The sequence below is a fragment of the Mchenga conophoros genome, linkage group LG3 (assembly GCF_057382185.1).
Source record: "Mchenga conophoros isolate Kocher_MC1m ecotype Shallow Benthic linkage group LG3, M_conophoros_male_GT1.1, whole genome shotgun sequence".
Lineage (NCBI taxonomy): Eukaryota > Metazoa > Chordata > Actinopteri > Cichliformes > Cichlidae > Mchenga > Mchenga conophoros.
Window position 1 is genome coordinate 41,690,943 of NC_140528.1, and position 13,602 is coordinate 41,704,544.

At 39.4% G+C, this 13,602-nt stretch overlaps 1 protein-coding gene across 1 annotated transcript; it reads right to left on the reverse strand.

The window, feature by feature from the left end:
• Positions 1-8,835: 8,835 nt before the first annotated feature.
• On the reverse strand, positions 8,836-13,471 carry LOC146578717 (heat shock 70 kDa protein 12A-like). The gene is made up of 4 exons (XM_085268859.1): positions 13,309-13,471; positions 12,775-12,999; positions 12,535-12,706; positions 8,836-10,847 (listed from the first exon to the last, which is right to left on the reverse strand). The coding sequence occupies exons 1-4, from the start codon at positions 13,324-13,326 to the stop codon at positions 9,778-9,780; spliced, it is 1,485 nt and encodes a 494-aa protein (XP_085124985.1). The 5' UTR covers positions 13,327-13,471; the 3' UTR covers positions 8,836-9,777.
• Positions 13,472-13,602: the final 131 nt, after the last annotated feature.

The following is a 13,602-nucleotide window of genomic DNA, read 5'->3' on the forward strand; positions in this document are numbered from 1 at the left end:
AGAGACTTATCACCTGTGAACAAAGCAAGACAAACAGCGATCCATTTTAACTTGCAAGGGAGGTCGATCGGATCAGGCTGCAATTCTGTACCCGACCTCAGACGACTCCGACTCCCAGTGTCCTCTTGCCGCCTTTTATTCAGTGACAAACAAACACCACCCATTATAAAACCCATATGGTCATAAAAGTTTAAAACACGAGCATGTGTGTGTGTTATGCACGTGTGCATGAGCACACGAGTATGCGTGTCCGTGTGTGTGACTTCCTGGTTACAAACATTTTAACAACATCCCTGGTCATAAAAAGGGTCATCTCCCTTCACCCCGTACATGGCTTAACCCCTTTAACGGTCCAACATATATAAGAAAGAAGTGAACGCCCTTACTAAATAAGAAAACAGAACCTTTACATAGGATGTGCCTGCAGTTAAACATTATAGCCTCCCCCACCATTCAACAGGCTGGGGAGGAGAATACAACCAAAAGAATGTCTTTGATCATATAGTTTAAAACAAGGTTTACACATTTAAGTATAATAATGACAACATTTAACAATATACTCTAACAGCCCTAGTCTGGTGGTTTGTTTTTATTTAGTTTGATTTTGTGAACTGGTTATTAGGTGCTGCTCCAGCCAGCCAGAAAATGCCCCGCCATCCGTCTTACCCCTTCCTCCCTGTGTAGCAAGCAGCAGGCGCAACTCGCAAATGGAGGGCCTCCTCCCTGAAAATGGGCAACACAAAAGCAATCGGTGCCCATGCAAAAAAAAAAAGAAAAGTGCTGCCATGATGTCGGGGCAGCATGGGTGTGAGCAACATTTTTTGTGCCAATGCCATGATGCCGCACAGGGCAACCATCCATGTCGCCCATATCAAAAACCGCTACTGGAGACACACAGAAGCATTCGTTATATCTGAGTGGGTGTCAGAAATGATGACAGTTTAGTGGCAATTCAACTGAGTGACAGAAAGTACCTGAAAGTGCTTCAGGTGTTTCACATTTCAACATATCCCAGACCTTGGACAGGATTTAACATGTTTGTATTTGGCCTTTGGGAGAATACGTTGGTCGCAGAGAAAGTTCACAGAGGCACAGGGAGAACATGCAAACTCCACACTGAAAGGCCCGGGAAATTTAAAGCAGCAGTTTGACTTCATTTAAAAAGATCTTAAATTACCAGACAAAACATCTGGACTTCTTTAAATTGGAAGTCTGGACGCCTTTTCTTTCCAAGCTCCTTAGAATATACTGAGTACATCAAAATTACACTGTTAATTAGCAGTAATTTTGAAACATTATACACTTCTTATTACACTTTAGAACGTGCCTTTTCTTGGAAATTATTCCACTTTTCCACTTTCAAACAGGTGAATTTCATTTCCCATTCATGCACGTCATGGAAACTGACACATGCAGAGACTATTTTCCGAATAAGTCTGTTTGCGTGTCAGTTTTTCAGTGGTTAAATACTTTTAACTGCCATCCCCAGGAATGCACACCCTATTCACCCTGTTCATTACAGAAAATAAGGCACACATGAACGCTTTACTGGAGAAACAAACACAAAACAGGTTCAGGTTCCCACTGTTATTTCAAAGGACTTGCTTGTTGGAATGTGTGGATTTATTGTCGCTCTTTTACAAGCTTCTGTTCTTACTGAAAGTGCTGCTCAAAAAAACTGTTCCGCTGAGGAAGTTGTCAGTGACATTCAGGAAGAGAAGTAGTACTCCAAACATTTTCCTCTCATAGTAAGGAATCAGACATTTACAAAAGAGTTGAGCACATTTTAAACCAATTAGATAACTGATTTTCAAAATTAACACTGAGAAAAAAAAGGACAGATATATTATGATTAAAAAATGTGAAATAGTTGAGCTTAACCTCCTAAGACCCACATTTTTAATTTCTCTTTGATATTTGGGCATATCGGGGTCCGATGAATGTAAAAACAAAGAATTACCAGATTTTTTTTACCTTATTTTTGTTTTTAAGATTAATAAGAGCCACATAGGAGGGGTGATCGTGGCTCAAAAGTTGGGAGTTCGCCTTCTAATCGGAAGGTTGCCGGTTTGAGCCCCAACCTGGACAGTCTCGGTCGTTGTGTCCTTGGGCAACACACTTCCCCCGTTGCCTACTGGTGGTGGTCAGAGGGCCCGGTGGCACCAGTGTCCGGCAGCCTCGCCTCTGCCAGTGCGGTGGCTGTGGCTACAATGTAGCTTACCATCACCAGTGTGTGAATGTGTGTGTGAATGGGTGGATGACTGGTCGTGTAAAGTACTTTGGGGTCCTTCGGGACTAGTAAAGCGCTATACAAATACAGACCATTTACATATGAGGATATTCATTTAAAATTTTGATAGAACAGTAGCAGTATATTGTCCTTATAAGTGGATATCAGGCCCTTGTTGAGCAAAATTGAGTATTTTGGTCTAAATAACCCAAAATGTGATGTCCTCATATGTGGACGCCAGGTCCTAGGAGGTTAATGAATTTGTACTTGGTGTAAGATTGGATACACATAGACTTAGAACTACAGGTGTTTGTAGTGAAATACCTGTCAGAGACAAAAACATGTATGTGCCCATTTTAGTTACAATAAATTGATTTTCAAGTATAATGAAAAATAGAGAATATTTCTTGCATGAATTTGAAAGACAAACTGGGTTATACAAAGACATTAACGAAGGATTATATTTCCAAAACCATTCTGTTTCCACAACAGAAATATGCTCTACACATTTTACTGTATTATGATGATTTTGAAACTGCAAACATATTAGGTTCCAAGATCCTGGAACTGGACTGTCTTTATTTCAAAATAAAAAATTTATTTAAAAAAAAAACTTCCACAAAGGTTAAGTCTGTACTGAAGAGCCTACATTTAACCGCTCTTTTCTACAAAGAAGACAAGAAATATGGTTTTTAAAAAAAAACATGGTATGGAGGCCTACCCCTCCCCCCCACTGCCAGTGACAGACGTCCCCAGATATCGGTGCATTGGTTGTTCTTTGTGTCCGGGGATGGGCATCCAGGTACACACTGACACACTCCTGGTTGCTGCTTCTCGGGGCCTGGAGCCTAGGGCTCGCTCGGGCCCCTTCGGGGGTGGGGTACCCTCGGCCTCTTGGCCTGGGGCTCGGTCACTCTGGCACAGCTGGCTGCCGGCGGAGCTCACGGGCGCGTCACTGCAACCCCCCCTGGCTTCTGCTCCGCGGCTGCTGAGTGAGCCCTCATCTGGGACTCTCCTCAGCTCTTTCTGGGATAGTGGCGCAGCTGCCCCTCTGTTGATCTTTCTTGGTCTCTTGCGCTCTTGGGGCCTCTGGATGTCTGAAGCCTGGATCTCCTCCATACCTGCTTCATGCCCTGGAGGACAGGGCTGTGTCTCCCCACACCCTCTAGCAGATCATCACATGAAGGAACCTGTTAAATACAAGCATGCTCATGCTCACAGGTGTTTCACACGGGTGCTCACACACACAAACTACACCCTTTTTGGCTCCTACCTCAAAGCACACTGTGCGCTGTCGATCTTACGTGCTGCACAATAATGTTTAATATTTAGTATTTACTGTTATATTCACATAGATAATTGCGATGATGTTGTTTATTATATTGCTCTCTTTCTTTTGCTTGTTTTCTCCTTTTTTCTTTCTCAACAGGTGATCCAGGTGATTGATATATGTTTTTTTTTTTGTCTGTTTGTTTTGTTGGCTTTTGTTTTTTGCCCTTTATCCCCGTCCCTCTTCCCCACTCTTTTTCTTTCCCTCTTTCTTTCTCCCTTTTCTTTTCCCCAGTCAAGTCTGTCCCATACTTAGCAAGTAAAAATAAAATAAAATTGATGGCAAAAGAACCAAACGGGACAGGCAGGGGGAAAAAAAAAAGAGAGAGAGAGAAAGAGGCGTTGAAAGGCTGCCCCAATGGAACTGTTTCAGAGGAAAACACGAACACAGTGTACAGTTCAGTCTAGTAGTTTGCTTACAACTGTGCTACACTGCCCATGAGGCTACATTCTTCAGGGCAATGCCTGTAACACTCTGCCTATTGCCTTCATATTAAGTAATTTTTTGAAGAATTATTTTTGAAAATGTTTGGTCACGTCATTATTCGGGCCGCAAGTTGAGGTGACATGTGCCACAAGATTGAGACAGAGCCTTGGTCTCAAGTTTGTGTTTTGTTTGTTTCCAACAGGGTGGAATTACCAAAAATAGAGAGGGGACGTACTAACATATGAAACAGGAAAAGACCACCGTGTATTCCATTTATTTCAACAAAAAGTAACTGTATTCGGAATACCACCATTTTAAACAGTAACTGTATTGGAATACAGTTACTCATATTTTGTATTTTAAATACTTAACGGCTGTACACCAGGAACGGCTGGGACCAGGAAGCAGAGTTGCAGTCTTACACGCCTCTCTGCAGCTTCTCTCCTCCTGTTACCCCCGCAAAACCCATCTCCATAGAGACTGTGTCAGCTCCCAAACAGACGAAAAACAAACTAAAAACCAGCAACAAACAACTTAAACATAAACAATCACAAAGAAAGAACAATACAGTATCCACATCTGAACCAAACAGTAAAACAGTGAAATGTGGATTATTAAATATTAGGTCTCTCGCCTCCAAGTCTCTGTTAGTACATGACTTAATAATTGATCAACAAATCGATTTACTCTGCCTTACAGAAACCTGGTTGCAGCAGGATGATTATGTTAGTTTAAATGAATCAACACCCCCGAGTCATTCTAACTACCAGAAATTTCGAAACACAGGCCGAGGGGGCGGTGTGGCAGCAATTTTTCACACCAGCCTATTAATTCTATTAAGCCTATTTTCTGAATCCTTTATCATCTGCAACTGAAAATAGTTGTGGATCATTACTATACCTTTCTAATGTGACATTGTTGTCCCTCGCTGTCTTTCTCTCTATTTCCCTCCTACTCTGCTCCTGTGCTACTGAGAGTGTAACTACCCCCCACCCCCTTCCCTTCCCAGCGCAAAGCACAAGACTCGCGTGCAGAGTGTAGCGGAAATTAGTGAGAGAGAGGGTGAGAGAAAGGGAAAAAAATCCACGGGCTCGCGTCATTAACGTCAAAGATCACATGACTACAACTTTCCTTTCATATCAAAAATCCTTGAAAGAGTAGTTGTCAAACAGCTAACAGATCATCTGCAGAGGAATGGTTTATTTGAAGAGTTTCAGTCAGGTTTCAGAGCTCATCACAGCACAGAAACAGCTTTAGTGAAGGTTACAAATGATCTTCTTATGGCCTCTGACAGTGGACTCATCTCTGTGCTTGTCCTGCTAGACCTCAGTGCAGCATTGATACTGTTGACCATAATATCCTATTAGGGCGATTAGAACATGCTGTAGGTATTACAGGTACTGCACTGCAGTGGTTTGTATCATATCTATCTAATAGACTCCAATTTGTACATGTAAATGGAGAGTCCTCTTCACACACTGAGGTCAATTATGGAGTTCCACAGGGTTCAGTGCTAGGACCAATTCTATTTACATTATACATGCTTCCCTTTAGGCAGCATCATTAGAAGACATAGCATACATTTTCACTGCTATGCAGATGACACCCAGCTTTATCTGTCCATGAAACCAGATAAAACACACCAATTAGTTAAACTGCAGGAATGTCTTAAAGACATAAAGACCTGGATGGCCGCTAACTTTCTGCTTCTTAATTCGGATAAAACTGAGGTTATTGTACTCGGCCCTGAAAATCTTAGAAATATGGTATCTAACCAGATTCTTACCCTGGATGGCATTACCTTGGCCTCCAGTAATGCTGTGAGGAACCTTGGAGTAATTTTTGACCAAGACATGTCCTTCAATGCACATATTAAACAAATGTGTAAGACTGCTTTCTTCCATTTGCGCAACATCTCTAAAGTTAGAAATATCCTGTCTCAGAGTGACGCCCCTCCCTGAGCCTGGTTCTGCCGGAGGTTTATTCCTGTTAAAAGGGAGTTTTTCCTTCCCACTGTCGCCAAAGTGGTTGCTCATAGGAGATCATGATTATTGGGTTTTTCTCTGTATCTGTTATTGTACGATCTACTGTACAATATAAAGCGCATTGAGGTAACTGATGTTGTGATTTGGCGCTATATAAATAAAATTGAATTGAAAAGTTTATAGCATGTGAAAAAGAGGTTTTATGAATCTAAGATGTCTCTATTTGTTGTTTTGCGATTGTGTGCTAGGATCAGATACTGATGGAAGTCATTGCTTCACTGTTTGTTTTCGCTTTGCTTTACAATGTTTTATAGTGCTGGATGTTGAGTAACAGTACAGCTGTTAGAAATCAACTGAGAAGTACTTCTTCAGTAAGGAATTTTATTCTAATCAATCAACAATACGTTTTTAAACTTATATAACTTTGTCAGAGTATTTTTGTTTTTAAAGGTTTTATTATTCATATAATAATCAGCTAAGAGTGTTTATATTTCTGTTCTGTACTCAACCAGCTGCATATTTTAATTGCTGGCTCCCTACTCTATAACGGAAACTGTTTGCCTTCACATTATCAGTCTTTGCCTTCACATTGTCACTGTTTGCCTTCACACTAGCAGGAAACCGCCACCCACGAGTAAGAAACAACCTTGTAGAGAACACGAAGTTTTTTGATAAACCACACCTGTTTTCTTGACAAGATAAGGATGATATTTCCTTTTTTGTATGCTTCATGATGTGTATAAATAAAGCCAGACTGCACCAAGGAGGTGTGTGAGTCTCTCCCTGAGTCTCTCACCCGTGCACGTTTAAAACTGCTCTAAGTGTCTGAGTGATATTTCATTGCATCTGAGTACTTGATAATAGAATATCTTTAACAAACTTAAATTTCTATTGTAATGAAAGAAAAAGTGGCGATTTGCTGTTTATATGTTTTATATTGAAATCAATTAAAAACAAACAAAACAAGAAAGTTTGGGCTTTTTTGGATTTTTTGTTTTGTTTATTTATGTACATGTTTTTACATCAAATTGCCATAACATTATGACCACCTACCTACCATTGTGTTGGTCCCCAATTTGCTTGCCAAAAAGCCCTGTCCTGTTGAGGCATGGACTCCTCCAGACCCGTGGAGGTATTCTGTAGCATCTATACCAAGATTTTAGATCCTTTAAGTCTTGTAAGCTCTGAGGTGAGCCCGCATGCAACAGACTTGTCTGTCAAACACATGACAGATGCTCAAGTGGATTAAGATCTGGGGAATTTGGAGGCCAAGTCGACATCTCAAACCGGTTGTTGTGCTCCTCAACCTATTTGTAAACCATGTTTGCTTTGTGGCAGGACGCATTATCCTGCTGAAAGGGGTCATCAGGGAGTACTGTTTCTATGAAAGGGTTTCTGCAACAGTTCTTAGGTAGATCCAAGGTTTCCCTTTTTTTTTTTTTTTTTTTTTTTTTTTTTTTTCCTTTTTTTTTTTTTTTTTTTTTTTTTAAATGATCCAAGGTTTCCCATAACACTGCCCAAAGTGTCACATCCCCCCATCAGCCCGCCTTCTTCCTGTAGGACATCCTGGTGCCACATTTTCCTTAGTTAAGCAAAACACACAACTGGGCATCTGCAGAGATGGGCAGTAATGCATTAATTGTAATGCATAATTGTAATCCGATTACTTTTTTCAAGTAACGAGTAAAATAAGGGATTACTATTGCATAAAATGTAATTAGATTACTGTTACTTTCCCATAACCACGCTGCGTTACTACGTCATGACAATGACGTAAGCGAGTGCGACATTTGTGGCAACACCTGTGTACAGATCAACAATGGATATTATAACAAGTGTGGGAGAGAGTATGACCGTGCAGTGTTTAAAGCATGGAAGTACTGACCTTACTTTGAGTTTGATTATGTAAAAGTGACAAAAACATTAGCGTCCGCTGTTCACTGTGTGGGAAGAAAACTTTTTTTTACAGTTTCACAGAGAAACACGCAGATTCTTCCACTGACCACTGCGGCACACCTGCACCAGGGCAAACCTCCACCTGTGTTCCGCTGTGTTTTATGTGCATCTATTTGAAAGAGTAAGTGTCAGCACAAAAAACTATTTTATTTAATGTGCTGGAATATGCAGAAAATCGGTTTAAATGTTAAACAAATTTAGTTACTTATTACTATTTTCAAGAAAGTTGACCAACACCGTTTCTAAAAAGAATGAGAGAAATTGAACATATTTAATGAACAAGTGAGGGTTAAAAGCTTGCAGTTGTTCTTAGCTAAGCTTTTAGTTAAATCACATCTGATGACCGTCATTAAATGTGTCTGTTAGCAGTTCAGCAGGTAAGGAGAGTAGAGATCAGTCTCCACCGGATCTCAAGCCTGAAACTTCTTTTAGCAGTTGGTTAACAGGTAACTCTACCACCATCAAATTTCACTTCCAGAGTCATTAGGAGTGTAAAATAAAGCAAAACATTATTTACAGCAATATTCTAAAATAATTTTCTTTCCACCTGTTGTTTACAGCATAGTTTGATACTTATAATAATGGGAATATGGTAAAGTACAGTTTTGTATTTTTTGTAATGTCATGATGTGTTAGAAAATGTGATGTATTGGTCATTTTGTCATGGAATGACAAAATTGTGTGTATTTTTAATGTTTACAAAATTAACCAGGAAATTAGTTTGCTATTGTTACTGGGGGTAGATGAAGACCTTCATCCTCCAACTCCAATACAGGTGAATGCGATGAGTCCACAGGTTTTACAGACAACTGATTTCCTTACAGTAGGGGTCCCGAATCCCACGAGGGCCGGTGTCCTGCAGGTTTTAGATGTGTCCTTAATCCATCACAGCTGATTTAAATGGATAAATTAGCTTGTCAACATGTCTTGAAGTTCTCCAGAAGCCTGGGAATGAACTAATCATGTGATTCAGGTGTGTTGACCCAGGGTGAGATCTGAAACCTGCAGAGACACCAGCACTCGTGGACTGGGATTGGGGAACCCTGTCTTACAGGAAGAAACAGGTTTATATCGTAAAAAAAATAAAATATTTTATTGAACAATGGCTTTAAAACAACATATGAAAGCCCTTTATTGAGGTCGAACAAGCATTAATAGGTGTTGTACAGGCTCATTAGGATACAGGGTCTAGTTATTATTAGCTATTAGCAATGAATGATGATAGTAGTAACTGCGTACCTTCCAATGGGAAAAAACCTTTTAACACTCATGTTGGAAGAAAAAACATCAACATTTTAGGATATTTATTTTCCAGATTTGATGAATCCCCCAATTATCATTCAAATTACAATTAATAAAGTGATGCTACAAATAACTTCAAAGTAACATTTTCAAAACTTTCTTCTATATGATTTCGGTAAATTTTTTTAAGAATTGTTCACTGAAAAAGCCCTGGATAGATCATAAAACATATAATAGGAATTATACACTAATGAAAATATTTTAAATTATACATTTTGAAGGATTGAAATTTATACAGTGTCTTTGGACTTTAAGGCACAGGTTAGAATTTTTATCAAGAAAAGAAACAAAGAAATTAAAATTCCAGGTGGATTAAAATTAGATTGGATTATACAAAAGTTTTATTTATAAAGTTTAACGGTAATAAAAAAAGAGAGCAACATAACCACAATGTAACTTCACATTGGTTCTCATCAGATTTCATAAGAAGAAGGATTTTTCAATACTTCCGTGACTAAAGATAAACTGCTAGAGTACCTATTATAACTTAAGGACAGCAGTGGCTCTAACAACAATGTATCTATTTGTTTGCCTGATGTTTCATGAATTCACTTCTGCCACACGTTGTTTCTGAATGATTTTATTGATTTAGCCATAAAATCGAGGTCAATTTTAACTGTGGAACCTGAATCTACGTCTATGGCTGTGGCCGTCATTTCTGTGGCACCAAACTTGATTTGTAGTTTGATTTCACGATTCATGCCGCGTGCTGTGTCAGGTGACTCAAGAATAATAGAACCAATGTTCTCTACTCCCCACTCATCCACATACATTAGATCTTGGATTTTTCTCTCTGTGCGATAAAATGCAAAGGTAACCGCTGTCTGATCTCTTTCTACTGGAGTGAAGCTGTGCTCACTGGTTTTATCCCAGCCCACTTCCTCATTTTCCTTCACCAGTACACAGAAAATAGCATCACACCACTCGCCCTCTTTGTTTGTGTATCTCTTGTCTGCTCTATGCTTGGATGCATCAAACCTATGAGACAAAGAAACCCCGTAAGTAAAGGCACTTATTCGAGATGCCACCAATGCTGGGTTTCTTCCAAACATCACAGCTCCTTTCATGATTGCTTCTTGAGGATGAGAAGGACACAGAACTTTACACTGATCACTAAACTGATTGGTAATATGCTGACGCAGAATCAGGCTTTGAGCGTAGCCCCCCAATAACAGAATGTACTTAATGGTGAAACCTTTCTTCAGGATTTCTCTGAGACTCTTGGTGATGCCATTCAGACTCTCAGCAAAGAAAGATCGTACTTTCTGTTTTGAGATTTTGATGGCTCCTTGATTCCAGGAAACACCTCTCACTGATTCAAAAAACTTTTCCATTTTCTGCTTTTCTTTTGCCATTTCACCCAGGTTATATGGGCAGCTGATGTCCACATCATCATCATACTCTTTTAAAATTGAGATATCATACATCATCTTCTGCAGCTCTGCTGGATGCTCTTTTTCATATTCATCCCACAAACTATCACTGAAGATTTCTCTGAGAAACTCTTTGAATTTGTTATCCACAGTCTGTCCCCCAAAATCATTTCCTGAGGCCTTGTGCAGCTCTTTCAGGGCTCCTCCCTCCAGGACTTCATGAACAGTGATGTCAATGGTTCCACCTGCAAAACACAGGAATTAATTAAAAGTGACAAGTGATAGCATCTATACCAGGGGTTGGAAACCTTTATGAATATGTGGCAAGATCTGAGAACTGCTGTTCACAAATGCTGTCCATCTAATCTGACTGAGCTGGAGTTGTTTTGCAAAGAGGAATGGGCAAGAATTTCAGTCTCTAGATGTGCAAAGCTGGTAGAGACATACCCTAAAAGACTGGCAGCTGTAATTGCAACAGAGAGAGAGAGAGAGAAAGAAAGAAAGAAGAGAAAAAGAGAGAGAGTGTTTTGAGATGTGTGAGATTTGTGATGTTTAGCGTTTGTAGTGTGTAGTTAAATTTGTTGACTTGTGTAGTTAGTGTGTAGCGTGGATAGTTTTGTGTTATGTGTCAGAACAATGAGGCGACTGCTGATTACACCTGCTGCTGTCGGTCCTGCAGGTATCAGGCTGTGATGTTCTCCTTTATAGTGGACAGAAATTATTTTTTTTTGGAGTGGCACAAATAATTTGTGTGGCATCTTATTGAATCCAGAGCTGATTGTTCTGTAAATAGTTTGAAATGGTTATTTAAAAAGGGGGTAAATGTAAACGGCCGCAAATAACTTTGTTGTTTGCAAAACTGATGCATATGATTTCAAAATTGACAATTTATATTTGCATTAAAAGTTGTGAAATATGATTCAATAAACATGTTTGTGGTTATAAACAGTACTTTTTCTACTCCGATTTTATGTTTTTTGTCTGATTTTAGATCAACTGTGTTAATACAGTATGTCAAAATGAAAACATAACTGTAAAAACAAACACTAACAAACACAAAACTCGTGAGGTTGTGCTGAAAAGAATGATTCCTTAGTTTGACTTCACTGTAATTGATTCCATAAGTTTTGGAGCAATATAAATTTAGTTATCTGGTATCAATTCTGACTAACACCACTCAATTCAATGTTTTAAATGGGAGTCCTGAATTGTCACGGTTTGCCGGGGCAAGCCGTGTGGAATTATGTAGGACCAGGACGCGGCAGCTCTGGTGCAGGGGAGTATTTATTAAACGAAAGAAATACAAACAACAAGGCACTGGGAACATGAAACTGAAACCTAAACTGGGTAAACTAACAACACAAACCAGAAACGAAGATGCAGGGAGGTCCGGGGAAATACATACGGAGAGACGCAGGGAGACCGAGGGGAAACAACACAGACGAACCAGCAATTACTAAGACAGAAAATACAACTTAAATACACTCAGAGAACACAGGGAGATTACACACAGGTGGGAGACACAGCTGGGAGTGATTAACATGACGAGACCAGGAAGGCAAACTGAAAACACTCACATAAGACGCAGACCTTCACAATAAAACAGGAACACACGGGGGGGAACAGGGTAAACACCAATTAGAGGAGAACAGAACCAAAATCGCGAAGAGAAAACACAAAACGCTGGGTCAAAAGGACCCAGGATCATGACATGAATGGTTTTAGTTTCATCCTCCCAGGCTAACATAAATAAATATCGAAAAAACTACATTATGTGGGAGAGGTGTTCTGTCTAAATAATCTTCATCTTATTAATGATACATTGATAAACTTAAATTTTCTGAATTCCTGTAAACTTTGACAAAAACATCCTCGTGTTAGTAAAATGTAAAAGTAAAAAAAATTGCACTTTGAAATGAAAACATAGAGTACCTCCACAGTCCACCACAATGTATTGTGTTCCTGAAGCCTGTTCGAATGTGACTTCACTGTTATTTTCTGTTTTAAAACCATCAGCTGGCAGCTTCTTACACCAGACTGAGGCTGCTTCTGGTTCCAGTGCAATAACCAGTCTGTCTTCCTTGCCTGTGGTAACAATCCCTGCCTATAAATCAAAGGTAAATAAATTTTTCACTTTAAGCAGAACAGTTGATCTGTTTATTGTCGTTTTACCTGTGTCGCAGCTTCTCTCATGAACTGTTTTGCTGAAGGATCCCAGATGGCAGGTACAGTCACCACCCAGGTGAAGTCAGAGGCTATGAACTGCTTCCCACCAGCATTTTCTGAGATGAACTTCAGAGCGTCCTCCTTCAGGTGTCTCAGAGCTTCTGTGAACACCTTCAGTGCCTTCATTGACCGTCCATTTGCAGCTTCAATTGTCACATCACTATTAACTTTCTATGATGGCAGACTGGATATTAGTTAATAGGTTTGTAACTTCCTATGTCTAAATCAAACAGCAATTTACAGAGATTTAAAATATTTTTCAAAAATGACAAAAGATGATATTTATGTTTAAAATTGATGTATTTATGTTTATGTTCTTGTAGCTATCGTCTTACATTATATCACAATTAATAAGGTTGATCAGGAAAATGCAAGAGCTAAAAGTATTTAACTATAATCATCTATAACACACTCAACACAACGCAGAAAGTGTTAAACCATAATATAAGATTATTGATATAATCAGATCGTCACACTTACTTTGCCATAGAGGGACATCTTGAAGCATTCAAAGAAGAATTTCTTTCTGGCTTCATCACCTCGTGTTCTAAAATAAGCTGACTGGGCTTCATAACCAAAGCTGAGAAATTTTTCATGCTCATCAAAAAGGATGCAGGTCGGAGTCTTTGGGGTCCTCAGTGAAACCTGTTGACCCCAGTATTTTAAACGAGGTTCAATTTCTGCTTCTCTTTTTGTCAGACTGAAAGCATATCCACTGTATGCAGTGCCAAAGTCTATCGCTATGATGTATGAGTTATATGAGTTATCCATTGT